Source organism: Acipenser ruthenus, chromosome 2 (genome assembly GCF_902713425.1).
Source record: "Acipenser ruthenus chromosome 2, fAciRut3.2 maternal haplotype, whole genome shotgun sequence".
Lineage (NCBI taxonomy): Eukaryota > Metazoa > Chordata > Actinopteri > Acipenseriformes > Acipenseridae > Acipenser > Acipenser ruthenus.
In genome coordinates, this window is record NC_081190.1 from 29215726 (window position 1) to 29227744 (window position 12019).

Consider the following 12019-nt stretch of genomic DNA (forward strand, 5'->3'; position numbering starts at 1 on the left):
AACTGTATTGTTCTATAAACTACTTTACAGCCACATAACATTCAATTGTTGATGTCATCTAAGAGAAAACAAAACACCAGTGCAGTGACATGGCATTTCAGTGTATAGAAATCTAAGAAAATCGCTTACAAGTACCAGTATGTAACACATTCTATTGTAAGAAAGTGTGTCTAGAAAAAAGGGTTATACTTCCTCCTGTCAATGTTTTATTGAGACAGACAGCTGAAGCAGCATTTTAAACATGCCTCGGCTTAACTCTTATTTGCTACCACAGGTTAGATGCTTATAACAAAAAAAAAAAAAAAAAAAAAAAAAAAAAAAATCAATGTGTCTTTTAAGCATAACTAAGTTTGCAGTATCAAAACTATTGATGAAACTACACCTTTAATTCAGTCATTCTTAACTTGAATACAGTGCTATTCACCATGTAGGACTCAATGAGTTATGCTTTAGGGGCAGGATAGTCTTGTAACAAGCAGATTAGTAACATGCACCCCCCACCACAGCGGTATTGACATACAAGAGATAACTATGAACTACATCTACCATTTGCACATTTAAAAGCATTTCATACAAATGAATGGACAGGCTCCACTATTGATCCCTATATTCAGATTCTCTCAGTAACTGGATATTCAGAATCTTGATCAGAACTGGCCTGCACATAAATGGAATCAGAGTGACAGTTTCCTGTTACTATAAAACACAAGAAGTGTGTCTTAAAATATTGTCATAAAATAACCAGTCGTAGCTAAAAGCACTACATTCAAAAGGTAAGATTTAGTTTACCAACTTTTAGTAAATACAAAAAGGAAGTGTCCTTTCACTGACCTTTAGCGGGTTAATCCTGGAGTCCATTCTGCCCTCCTCAATGTCAGCGATTTCCTGTCGGATGCTGACCAAGGCGTCACAGAATCTGTCCAGCTCAGCCTTGTCCTCAGACTCTGTGGGCTCGATCATCAGTGTACCACTGACTGGCCAGGACATTGTCGGGGCGTGAAACCCTGTAGACCAGTGACAATTTGATATAGATAATAGCAGAGTTGATAATTTACTAGTCTTTCATATCCAGAGCCAATAATTCTTTTTTTAATCTTCACTGTGTAGATAGATTTAACCTCTCCCGATTTGTGTAATCTCTCTTTAAAAATAGCTTGGACAGTGGTCCTCAAAGCTCTGCCCGTTGTGTCTGTGACATCAGGTGACATAAGTAGTTGTAGAAGAGGAAGCAAATTCATTACTACATACTAATCCACGCATTCCAAAATGTTAAATAATTCTCCATTAAAGTGCCATTTCATAAGTAGTCAAAATTGTATTACTCATAAGGCTGAAAATTATGTGCCCGGGGACCACTGAATAATATATACCACTTCATTCAACTTCTCAATCACAACCACATGTATTACCAGAAAAGCACGGCAAAATGTAGTACAAATAATTCGGTACAAATGACAATGGGGGTGCAATTATTTACAAGGGTTACCAAACTGTAGTGTATAAAACTGCCATGGTTTGCTTATTTAGCAGACGCCTTTATCCAAGGCGACTTAGAGACTAGGGTGTGAACTATGCATCAGCTACAGAGTCACTTACAATTACGTCTCACCTGAAAGACGGAGCACAAGGAGGTTAAGTGACTTGCTCAGGGTCACACAATGAGTCAGTGGCTAAGGTAGGATTTGAACCGGGGACCTCCTGGTTACAAGCCCTTTTCTTTAACCACTGGACCACACAGCCTCCTTTTTTGATGCTGTATATCTTAGGTCATAAAAACCAGGCTGTGGTCAAAGCCAAACAGATTGTAGGAGGACTTTCTAGATCACCGAGACGTTTCTAATTGAAGCAGTACTGTGAACAGCATGGGCGTCGTTTATTTGGATGCAAAACTGCAGCTGCTGCGACAGTCACAGAAGTCCACAGGCTAAAGCAATGTCTGTTATCTGATCTGTTTTTCACTCAGCTGATTTTACAAATGAATACAAATACTGAAAATTGTGATGCCAACAGTTAATGGAATATACAGCCATCAAAGCAAAAGCCTGGTTACCTTCTTTTCACTGATAAGCCACATGGCTCCCATAGGGCTGAAGCACAGCAGTAGCTTAACGGCTGACCTTTTACAAATTCTGCTCTATGCCTAACAATTTATGTAATTTAGCTTGTCTGAATGATTCACATTCAAACTAAATTTGCAAATGTGCTAAAGCATTTCTATACAACATTTCTAGTTGAATAGCACACCCACACCACTCACTAAGTGAAAATGCAAGATTGACCATTTTGATGAATGCAGATGTGATAGAATAAAACCTCACTTACCATAGTCTTGCAGTCTCTTAGCAACATCTACAGCCTCAATGTTGGCAGATTTCTTGAATGGTCTCACATCAAGGATAAATTCATGAGCAACATATCCTGCAAGAAAATGAGAAGGTATACATGACAATCCAATGGGTCAATTGCATTAGACTTGAGAAATTAGACTTATAAACCCCATAAAGTCAAATCTCCATGACAATATAAATGTAATTCCTGTAAAGTAATGATGTTAATTCTCCCACAGTTAATACTTAAAAGTTAAGTCAATACATAACTTAATATATGCACAACATAAATTTACCATATATATATATATAAATATTAATAGGTTATTCTAGATCCTTCCATCACTTGAGAGGATAAGATAGATATCAATTAAATTAAATCCACGTGATAACGTAGGGCAGCAGTGTGGAGTAGTGGTTAGGGCTCTGGATTCTTGACCGGAGGGTTGTGGGTTCAATCCCTAGTAGGGGACACTGCTGCTGTACCCTTGAGCAAGGTACTTTACCAAGATTGCTCCAGTAAAAACCCAACTGTAAATGGGTAATTGTATGTAAAAAAATAATGTGATATGTTTTAACAATTGTAAGTCGCCCTGGATAATGGCGTCTGCTAAGAAATAAATAATAATAATAACGTTGAATGAAGATATTTAGTAGTGCTAAAACTAGTTAAAATAAGACCAGTTACAAAGATTTATTGTTGAAACATTCTTGGCCCTCCAAATACATTTTGCACAAAAACCAGAACACAAAATGTCACCTCTTGCACCCCTGAAAAGGATTTTGTATTTGCTTTCTAGCCTCTTTGCCATGTAGTTTGCATTCAGTATGGCGATTTCAGTTGCATGTTTCAGACCTCTGGCTCCCATCATCTGTATTCAGAAACAAAGAAGATTCATATTGCCATTTAAAAGTACTGTATAAAAGGGGAGGATGATTAAAACAAGATGTTGTCAAAATAGCAGCTTTACCTTAATATACACCCAGGAGACAGGTAAAATTGCACTTGAGCCCCATGGTGCGGCACTAATGGTGCCCAGGGATCGGGCCATGTCGTCAGACGACAGAGGAATAACTGGATGACTAGGCAAGTATGGGGCAAGGTGTTGTTTTCTGTAAGAAAAAACAGAATGAGTACATTATTGCCATTAGTCCTTGAAGACAGCTTAACTTATTTTATGTTAACCATATACAGTCAACTTATGACAAACTACTTGCAATTTGCTAAGGAGCCCCATTCATCCAAAAATGTAAGTCTATAAATATAAATATTACATAATATTAGCAATGACGTATTGTCTTTGATGTACACATTCAGAATTGTTTTGCAATGTTTTTTTTTTTAAATAGAAAAACCAACTGTTTACTGTAAAAGGTTAAAAATACACATTAGGAGGGTCCCTGAGTGGCTCATCCAGTTAAAGCGCTGCCGCTGGGAGTGCAGGATGAGTCACACAGCTTGGACGGTGCCAGCTCGCGTCCGGGCTGTGCAAAGAGGCTGAACTTTGCTGGGGACTCCAAAGGGGGCGTCACATTGGCTCTGATGCTCCTGGGGTGGGGGATGGTTAAACCAGCAAGTATTGCTTCTCCTCATTGTGCAACAGTGAACCCTACTGGCCAGACACCGAGCACATTCAGAGTGGATAAAGCGGGGCTGATCTCTGTTCTCCAGGATCGGGGATCGGTAGCCCGCCCACCTGTGCTCTGGGTTGCTTGCCATAAAAGCGATTCTAGCTTTAGGTTTGTGAGATTGGAGGACGCTAGCACGCCGTCAGAATGTCTGTGCTGTGTGGGGACTCGCTGCGGTGAGGAGAAAAAACATAAGTGGACATTCCAAATTGGGGGAAAATAAATAAAAATAATAATTGGTCACTCCAAATAAATAAAGAAATAAATAACACATTCAAAGAATGCTATTTATACAAAGTAATACAAACAATCACATTCAACTTTCACTTGTTTTGGATGCATTTTATTTATTTATTTATTTTTATTAAACAAAAAGAAAACACTTTTTTGTCTGCTTGCTGAAATGTTTTCAACCAAGCCAGGAATTAAACGAGGAAGTGTGGGCAGTGTGTTTATAATCTTACTTTTAAAATAACCCAAGCTTCCCTTCAGGAAAAGGAACTTGGCAGGACTTGTTCAGGAGCTGTATTCTTAATATTTAAAACACACAGACAGTTATCAATGCATTTAGTGTCTCTGTCACCAGTGTTGTCTTATTCCTGCTTCTCTGATGTGCCCGGCACCCACATTAGGAAATTCTGGGTAAGCGGGTACTCACACTCCAATGGGTCCCATTCCAGGGCCACCACCTCCGTGGGGAATGCAGAATGTTTTGTGCAGGTTTAGGTGAGAGACATCAGATCCGTAGTCACCAGGACGACACAGTCCCACCTGCACGAACACAAAAACAAGTACCACTTCAGAGCCTTAAGTAATTAGGAAAACCTAATTACTTAAGTATCTGTTTCTTGCAATCTTTCTCATCTGATTGAACAAACAGTATGGGCCCTATTTTGAAGCAAACTCAAAAGGCAAGAGAACATTTTCATAAAGGAATAAAACAATTGGAACAGTGTAAAACTAGCAAGGAACTACATAGTTGTAAGTAGGAGCATTAAGTAACTTTCAATACTTTATTTGCAAGTTAGTTGATGTCAAAACAGTTGTCCTTGCTTTTGCACTTGCTTTAAAATAGGACCACACATACACACACGTCTGATATCCGGTTCAGCCTTGTAACGCGGTAAGTACCGTACCGCCATTGGCGACTCAAAAAAATCGGATTGGACTTCAACATCAGTGGTCCATACCAGTTTTTCTCAACTGAAGTGGTCAGCACGGCCATAAATACCAGATCGGGCTCCCAAAGCTGATTAACGCCACATTTATATTTCATTGTGTGGGGCAGTCTGGGTAGAGCGAGGTATGACTATTGCAGCCTTATATATATATTTCATCTTTGATCTTGCAGGCTTTGAATTTTTGTTGCATTCTAGAAGGACATCTTGGAAGTCAAACCCACACAAGTAATGAAGTTGTTGACTTCAGCTATACATGAAATAGTAACAGGTTTGGAAAGTAGAGTAGCCAGTAAAAACTTTTATAGAAAAAAAAAAAAAAAAGGTTAACACACATAATCTTGTTAGTGGTCATTTACAGGTTTAACACAGGTTCAGCTATGATGCCGACTTGTTATAAACCCAAGCTAATAATTCCATTGCATTTGCTGCACTTCATTACGTCTTACTCACTTGAGCGTTCATGTTGGCGCCATCAAGGTAAACCTGGCCTCCATGATGATGAATCAGGTCGCAAACATCACTAACATTCTCCTCAAACACACCATTTGTCGATGGGTAGGTGATCATGATAGCAGCCAGGTTTTCTTTGTGCTTGTCCACCTAAAAGAAAAAGCAGCACAGTAAAACGCTTCTGTCAAATGAGTGTGAGATTTTAACTTCACTAGCTCCTGCTACAGTATGCAACAGCACAAAGCCTGTTCAATAATAATGTAGAATAGCTAGGCACAAATGCAGTGCTCCCCTTTAGAACGCTATCATCCCAGTTAAACAGACCATGATATTTGTGTTCCCCCTTGCCTCAATGCCAATAGCACATGCATTATCACTGTAGTAAACCGGAGGCACATACCATGGCTTTTAAGTGCGCAACATCAATGCTTCCGTTTTTGTCCACTTCGACCGACTGGATCTTCATCCCTGCCATCTGGGCACTGGCTGGGTTTGTGCCATGAGCAGATTTCGGAATGAGACAAACCTTTGAGAGAGAGAGAGAGAGAGAGAGAGAGAGAGAGAGAGAGAGAAAGAAAGAAGATGGATGAAATTCCACCAATTTACCAAATTAAGAAAGCACTCTTTTTCCAGTCATCTTGCCAGGATGTAACAAGCATGTACCATACAGCAAAATGCCTTAAACAGGTGCAGCTTACTTACAGCCATGACTCCATAATTGAGGAGGACTGACAATAGTTTCAGGCAAACAATCCAACAAAGTGAGGTTTACTGGAGCCTTCAGAACATAAAAAACTTTATGTACCTCAATTTAAGTAGGAATGCACCATCCAGCATATTCTTCATAACAAACACAAAAGGATGCCCACCACCAGGTGGCGCCTCACTTGTACTTAATAAACAGACTATATACATAGTAAGAATAGTAAGATTCTATAATATATTACATATTACGCAGTAGTGAGCGGGCTGATAAACAAGACAAATTCACACAAACATAAGAGACCAGTTGAAATATATACGTGCCACACTTACTGTCCTGTGTGCTTCTCCTTTTGCGTTTAAAAAGGCCTTAATGGCAGCCAGGCCAGCATATTCTCCTTGTGCTCCACTAGAAAACAAAACAAAAATACTGGAAGTTAATGGAGAAGGTAGAAATAAAATGATGGCATATTTATAAGACATGGGTCAACACTACCCTCTAAAAACACAATGCAGTAACACCAAAATATCTGCAAAACAAGAGATATAACAGGACTTTTGGAACAGCACAAGCCCACCTGTTTGTTTTTTTGTTTGTTTTTTTGGTTAACTATTAATTGGGGCTTTTTAAAAAGGTCTTCAAATCAAATAACTGAATCGCATGATTCTGATTACATAATTTAGCCACTGTAATTAACCTGGTTATACTTCTTTGAACAGTTTAACCACTCTTGATTATTTGAGGTTTTATGCAAACTGTTCCAATTCTTTCTCTTTGTGGCAGTGGGTTGGTTTTAGTAGTAATAATAACAATAATAATAATAATAATAATAATAATAATAATAATAATAATAATAATAATGTAATTTCTACAGCATGTTGGGTCTTTTAGAGCGGTAAGTAAACAGGTTCACACATTTGGGACTGCAGATGGTGGCCTTAAGACTGAGTAGAGGGATGGCCCTAATATTGTGGGTGGCTTTACATTGCTGTCAATAGGAAAGAATCTTGTCTGTAGAACAGTGGCCTTAATTGTGATGTAATATTTATGCTGATATGACCAAACAGCAAGGTGTTATTGCGAACGGTATAATACAACTGATCATTGCAGTATGCAGCTTTGGGAGTTCAAAAGTGAGAAACGAGTTTGTTTGTTTTCTAGTTTTTGCCACATTATCACTTTGACTTTACACCAAGGTGCAACGTGCTACATTTCTCTGGGAAAGACCTTGCTAAATTTGCCTCTGTCTATGTATTTTATTGTAACATTAAACTTTATGAAACAGTAGATCACAGAAACCTGGGACGCTTGCTGATTATGAAACAGTCCATTGGCAATTTAATTGAAAGCTTACCAAGAACGTTTATTTGAATTGATTCATTTAAAATGGGTACACCTCACAAGTTAATGACGAGATCACAGGTAACTCGTCGGTGGACATATGAAGAATTGGTTATGTTTTGTAATGCATGGGTACAAGGTCTTTACTCCGAAGGGCATGTTTTTTGGTAAAAAAAATAAACAACAAAAGCAAAACTATTTAAAAACTCACAAGGTTAATTTAAGCATACATAAATGGTTATTTGTAACAGTTCGAACATTTTAATTCAACAAAACATGGGTCAAATTGCAATGGGAAGTCCTACTGTACCAATCATAATTCTAGATAAATGTATCAGTGACTTTATATTTATATTTAGTAATAATCCAAGGCCAACAGCATGTACAGCTTATCAAAGTCTTGTTTGCAAGTTACTAAAGGTTAAACCTGCAACACGTGCTTACATTTCCACCTCTATTAACAATCGTGTACATTATTTACACAAGATATGAATGGAATTTATAAGAGAGACACAGATAAGTATAGTATTGCTGTATAGTCCAGTGTCCCACTATCGCTGTACACATTGCAATAAATGCCTTTTCAGTTTGTATATGTATGGAAGACTATAGTTAAACATGGGACCTTTAGTTCAGAGCCATTACATTAAAATGGTGTGGCAGCTAAAGTTTAACAATCCATTTCACAACCTTCAGTACCATTTTCACGTTCCACTTCATGCTTCTCTGAAACTATGGGACAGTAAAACGACCCAACATTAAATATTTCCTATGAAAAAGGACACTGTCCGGCACGCTGTCTGACTCCTGAGGAACTGCAGGCCTCCTTGAAGGTTTTACTTTCAAAGTTAATAAAACAAAAGCTATAAACCTACTTTTGCATGTCACAATGAGGGTGGATATAGTTTGTCAAGGATTAGATGTACAATTTACAAAAACAATGGAAAACTCAAATCAGCACCACATGTTAAAGTCATGAGGCTCAATGTGAAAAACAGGTCTTGCCTAATATCTAGTCTAAGCTGTTCCTTGGCTTGGAAAAGTACTAGACAATAATAAAGCCAGTAAAACTTTTGACGGGTGAAATGCTGAGGTCATCACTTGCTAGACATATAGAAATGCGAACTCATAACATGTCTCCACAGGTTCAACATCATACATAACAGTGGTAACCTCCTTCACAGAAAGAGTGCCATCTTTTCATAACATTTCACAATGGAAAAGACCCATTACCTTTATTTAACACTACATAATAAATTTGAAAGAAGAACAAATCCTGGTATAACTATCAATTCTAAATTTTGTTTCTGTTACACAACACCTCTCCTTTTCAAGATACCACACTCAGCTTGTATTTTTTTGCATAAACAAAAAGGCAAGGTCCATGCATGGCCTTACCCTACCATACCACAGCGCAATGTGAATGTCATTGTGGGTCTGGTCAAAACCACAACTCTGGACATTCTGTAACCTCTGAACTTGCTGGTCTAGTGAAGATGCAAGTTGACATTTTGAGTTTTCAAAAAGCCCCCCAGCACTGAATACTGCATTTCTGCATGCGATAACATTTGTGATATCTTGAAATCATACATCTGATAAGGGCTGGACAATAAATAAATTAACACAAGTTGTCATTTTATTAGTAGGTCAAAGGAGGATTACCGACAGGGGTGAATGACAGTTTGACCTAGTCTTTATTATTATTAGTTTATTTAGCAGACGCCTTTATCCAAGGCGACTTACAGAGACTAGGGTGTGTGAACTATGCATCAGCTGCAGAGTCAATTACAATTACGTCTCACCCGAAAGACAGAGCACAAGGAGGTTAAGTGACTTGCTCAGGGTCACACAATGAGTCAGTGGTTGAGGTGGGATTTGAACCGGGGACTTCATTACTTTTATGCCAGAAATGTTTCCTTTATTTAACCCTAAATGCAATGGGAGTACACCAACTTGTACCAAAAGATTCCCCTGAATAAATTGAAAAGACTAATTTATAATTCATTTTAAGCCTCGTCCGTGCTTAACTTCAAAAACTGCTCATGTGCAAATTGGCAAATAGTATTGCTTACTGCATATGACATAATTAGGTTTTTGTGGAAAACTCTCCTTATTCTGTGCAATTTTATTGTGACCAAATAAAATATAAAATTGGAATTGCCCTAAGAAGCAGGTGAGGACAGCATCTCCCAGGGAAAAAAGTACAGATTAAAGATACATGGACAGTGGCAGTATTTTGTTGTTCTTGTTATCTCATAGCCTTTACAGCCAGCACCATGTGAAAAAATTTGATAAACTTCACAGGTCTCACATTCCCTATATAATAATGCTGCTCAGCTTATGTTACTGCTAAGCAACGTTGGTCCACCAAAGTAAACACTGACCTGTTTGGTTGGAAGGAGATTTTGTCGTATCCAGTGATTTCACACAAGTCCCGCTCCAGTTCCCTGAAAAGCTGCTGGTAGCCCTGAGCCTGATCTAGAGGCACGAAAGGATGGACGTTCGCAAACTCCTTCCAAGTGATTGGCTGGGAAGAGAAAGAGCCAGCTTTAAGCAACAAGTGGCCATGTGGTCAACTTAGACCAACACAGAGAATACTAGTGCTACCCAAGTATTAGTAGAATTATTTTACTTTTGATAGAAAAGTTCAGATACTGTCAGGAGGGCCTGGCCTTTGAGACAGAAGGACAGGATACAACACTTAGGGCTATGTGCAACAAACCAGAAACCAGTACACTTTGATCCAAGGGTACATTAGGTTATATTCAGCAGAAACCACCAAACATGACTCCCTAAAATCTTCCATATTACAAGTATAAATTATTTACTTAAACGCAACGCTAAAAAACTCCTGAAACTTACTGAAAGTTCAGAAGAACTGTTGAGTTTCATGGTGCAAGAACCCTGTATTCAAAAAAAAAAAAAAAAGTTAGCACTATATACAAAATAAAATAATGAATTTGTCAATATGCCAATGGCTACATGTCAAAGTAATTCAAGACCTACCAATGGTATCATGCTGTGTACAAGGGAAATGTCTTTGTTCTCCAGTCTTTTCATGTAGCGAACAATATTAGTTTCAGAGCGATAACTGTTAGAGAGAACATGGATTGAATTATATTACGAAGTATAAGATTACCCAATATTTATCCAGAAGTGGTTCGCTGTAGTTAAGTGAGGGCAACAAGTTATCTTTGAAAAAGAGCTCGTCGTGTTTTTGTCTAGTGATCACTGGCCTAAATGAACCCAAAAGCCTCTGATAATGAATATATATTTAAACTTGATTACCAATGTACTCATTTCACAACAAGTTTATGTTTATTAAATATAGCAGCATTTCTATTTGCTTTAAAAGACAATTCTGTTTGTATTCTTTTAATGATTGTGGTTCTTCTTAGTATATTGTTTGTTCACAAAAGACAATGAATGTGGAAGGTATCACATTCAAAACAGGTGCCAAGGACATCCACATATCCAAAAAGAGCTAGCTGAAGTTCAGTAGAGCTCATAGCAACAGGGGCAGAATTGTATTTTTTCTTCATTAAAAATGTTCTCAAAGTATACCAGTGCACCTTTTACCTTTAAGGCAGGCAAACATTTACCAATCACACTCAAAAAGCAAGAATTCAGAAATTTCAATTAACACCTCCAACATTTACTTATGGGGTTTTCGCTAGTTCTGCAACACTAGAAGTTTGATTTACAAAACCACATTGGAAATGCTTTGTCAATATAGCCCAATACCTCTTCTGACTGATGGAGTGTATCGAGTTACGGGTAAACATTTGATTTATTCATAAACCTGCCTGTTAAAAACTGTATGCGAGAGGAAACTGCTTGTCCTTTTGAAAGGGGTTCCGAAGATGCCTCTTTTTTCATCCCCCATTTTTTCAGCAATCAATTCCTGCGAGGACAGTAACATTGAATTAAGAATTTGAGAAAATAAAATACATCTCACAATTATAATAAGCACAGGTCAAACATACTGCACATCGTCATCGAAACATACATCAGGAACCACAACTGCTCTCCAGTATTTAAACCAGTAAATAATTTGCCAAGTACACTATCGTTGTATCCTTGGGAGAGGAATGCAAATTGATCAAATGCAACAGAGGGGTAAGTTAACAGTATTTATATTGCTCCAATAGGCCACAATTGGATGATGTAACGTGGCAGTCGTTCCTCCCAAGCCTGAGTTTATTATTATTATTATTATTTATTTCTTAGCCGACGCCCTTATCCAGGGCGACTTACAATTGTTACAAGATATCACATTATTTTTTACATAAAATTACCCATTTATACATTTGGGTTTTTATTGGAGCAATCTAGGTAAAGTACCTTGCTCAAGGGTACAGCAGCAGTGTCCCCCAGCTGGGATTGAA

General features: G+C 38.0%; 1 protein-coding gene across 1 annotated transcript in view; it reads right to left on the bottom strand.

Annotated features, from left to right (window-relative positions):
- Window positions 1-12019, bottom strand: part of LOC131698860 (glycine dehydrogenase (decarboxylating), mitochondrial-like) — a 34017-nt gene that overhangs the window by 1454 nt on the left and 20544 nt on the right. Inside the window, exons 12-23 of the mRNA XM_058993456.1 lie at window positions 11438-11535; window positions 10638-10722; window positions 10494-10535; window positions 10016-10158; window positions 6623-6698; window positions 5988-6113; window positions 5588-5737; window positions 4615-4727; window positions 3299-3440; window positions 3088-3199; window positions 2323-2418; window positions 832-1004 (exon numbers count right to left, since the gene is read on the bottom strand). Coding sequence (XP_058849439.1) covers window positions 832-1004; window positions 2323-2418; window positions 3088-3199; window positions 3299-3440; window positions 4615-4727; window positions 5588-5737; window positions 5988-6113; window positions 6623-6698; window positions 10016-10158; window positions 10494-10535; window positions 10638-10722; window positions 11438-11535 — 1356 coding nt within the window. The remainder of the gene's footprint in view (window positions 1-831; window positions 1005-2322; window positions 2419-3087; window positions 3200-3298; window positions 3441-4614; window positions 4728-5587; window positions 5738-5987; window positions 6114-6622; window positions 6699-10015; window positions 10159-10493; window positions 10536-10637; window positions 10723-11437; window positions 11536-12019) is intronic.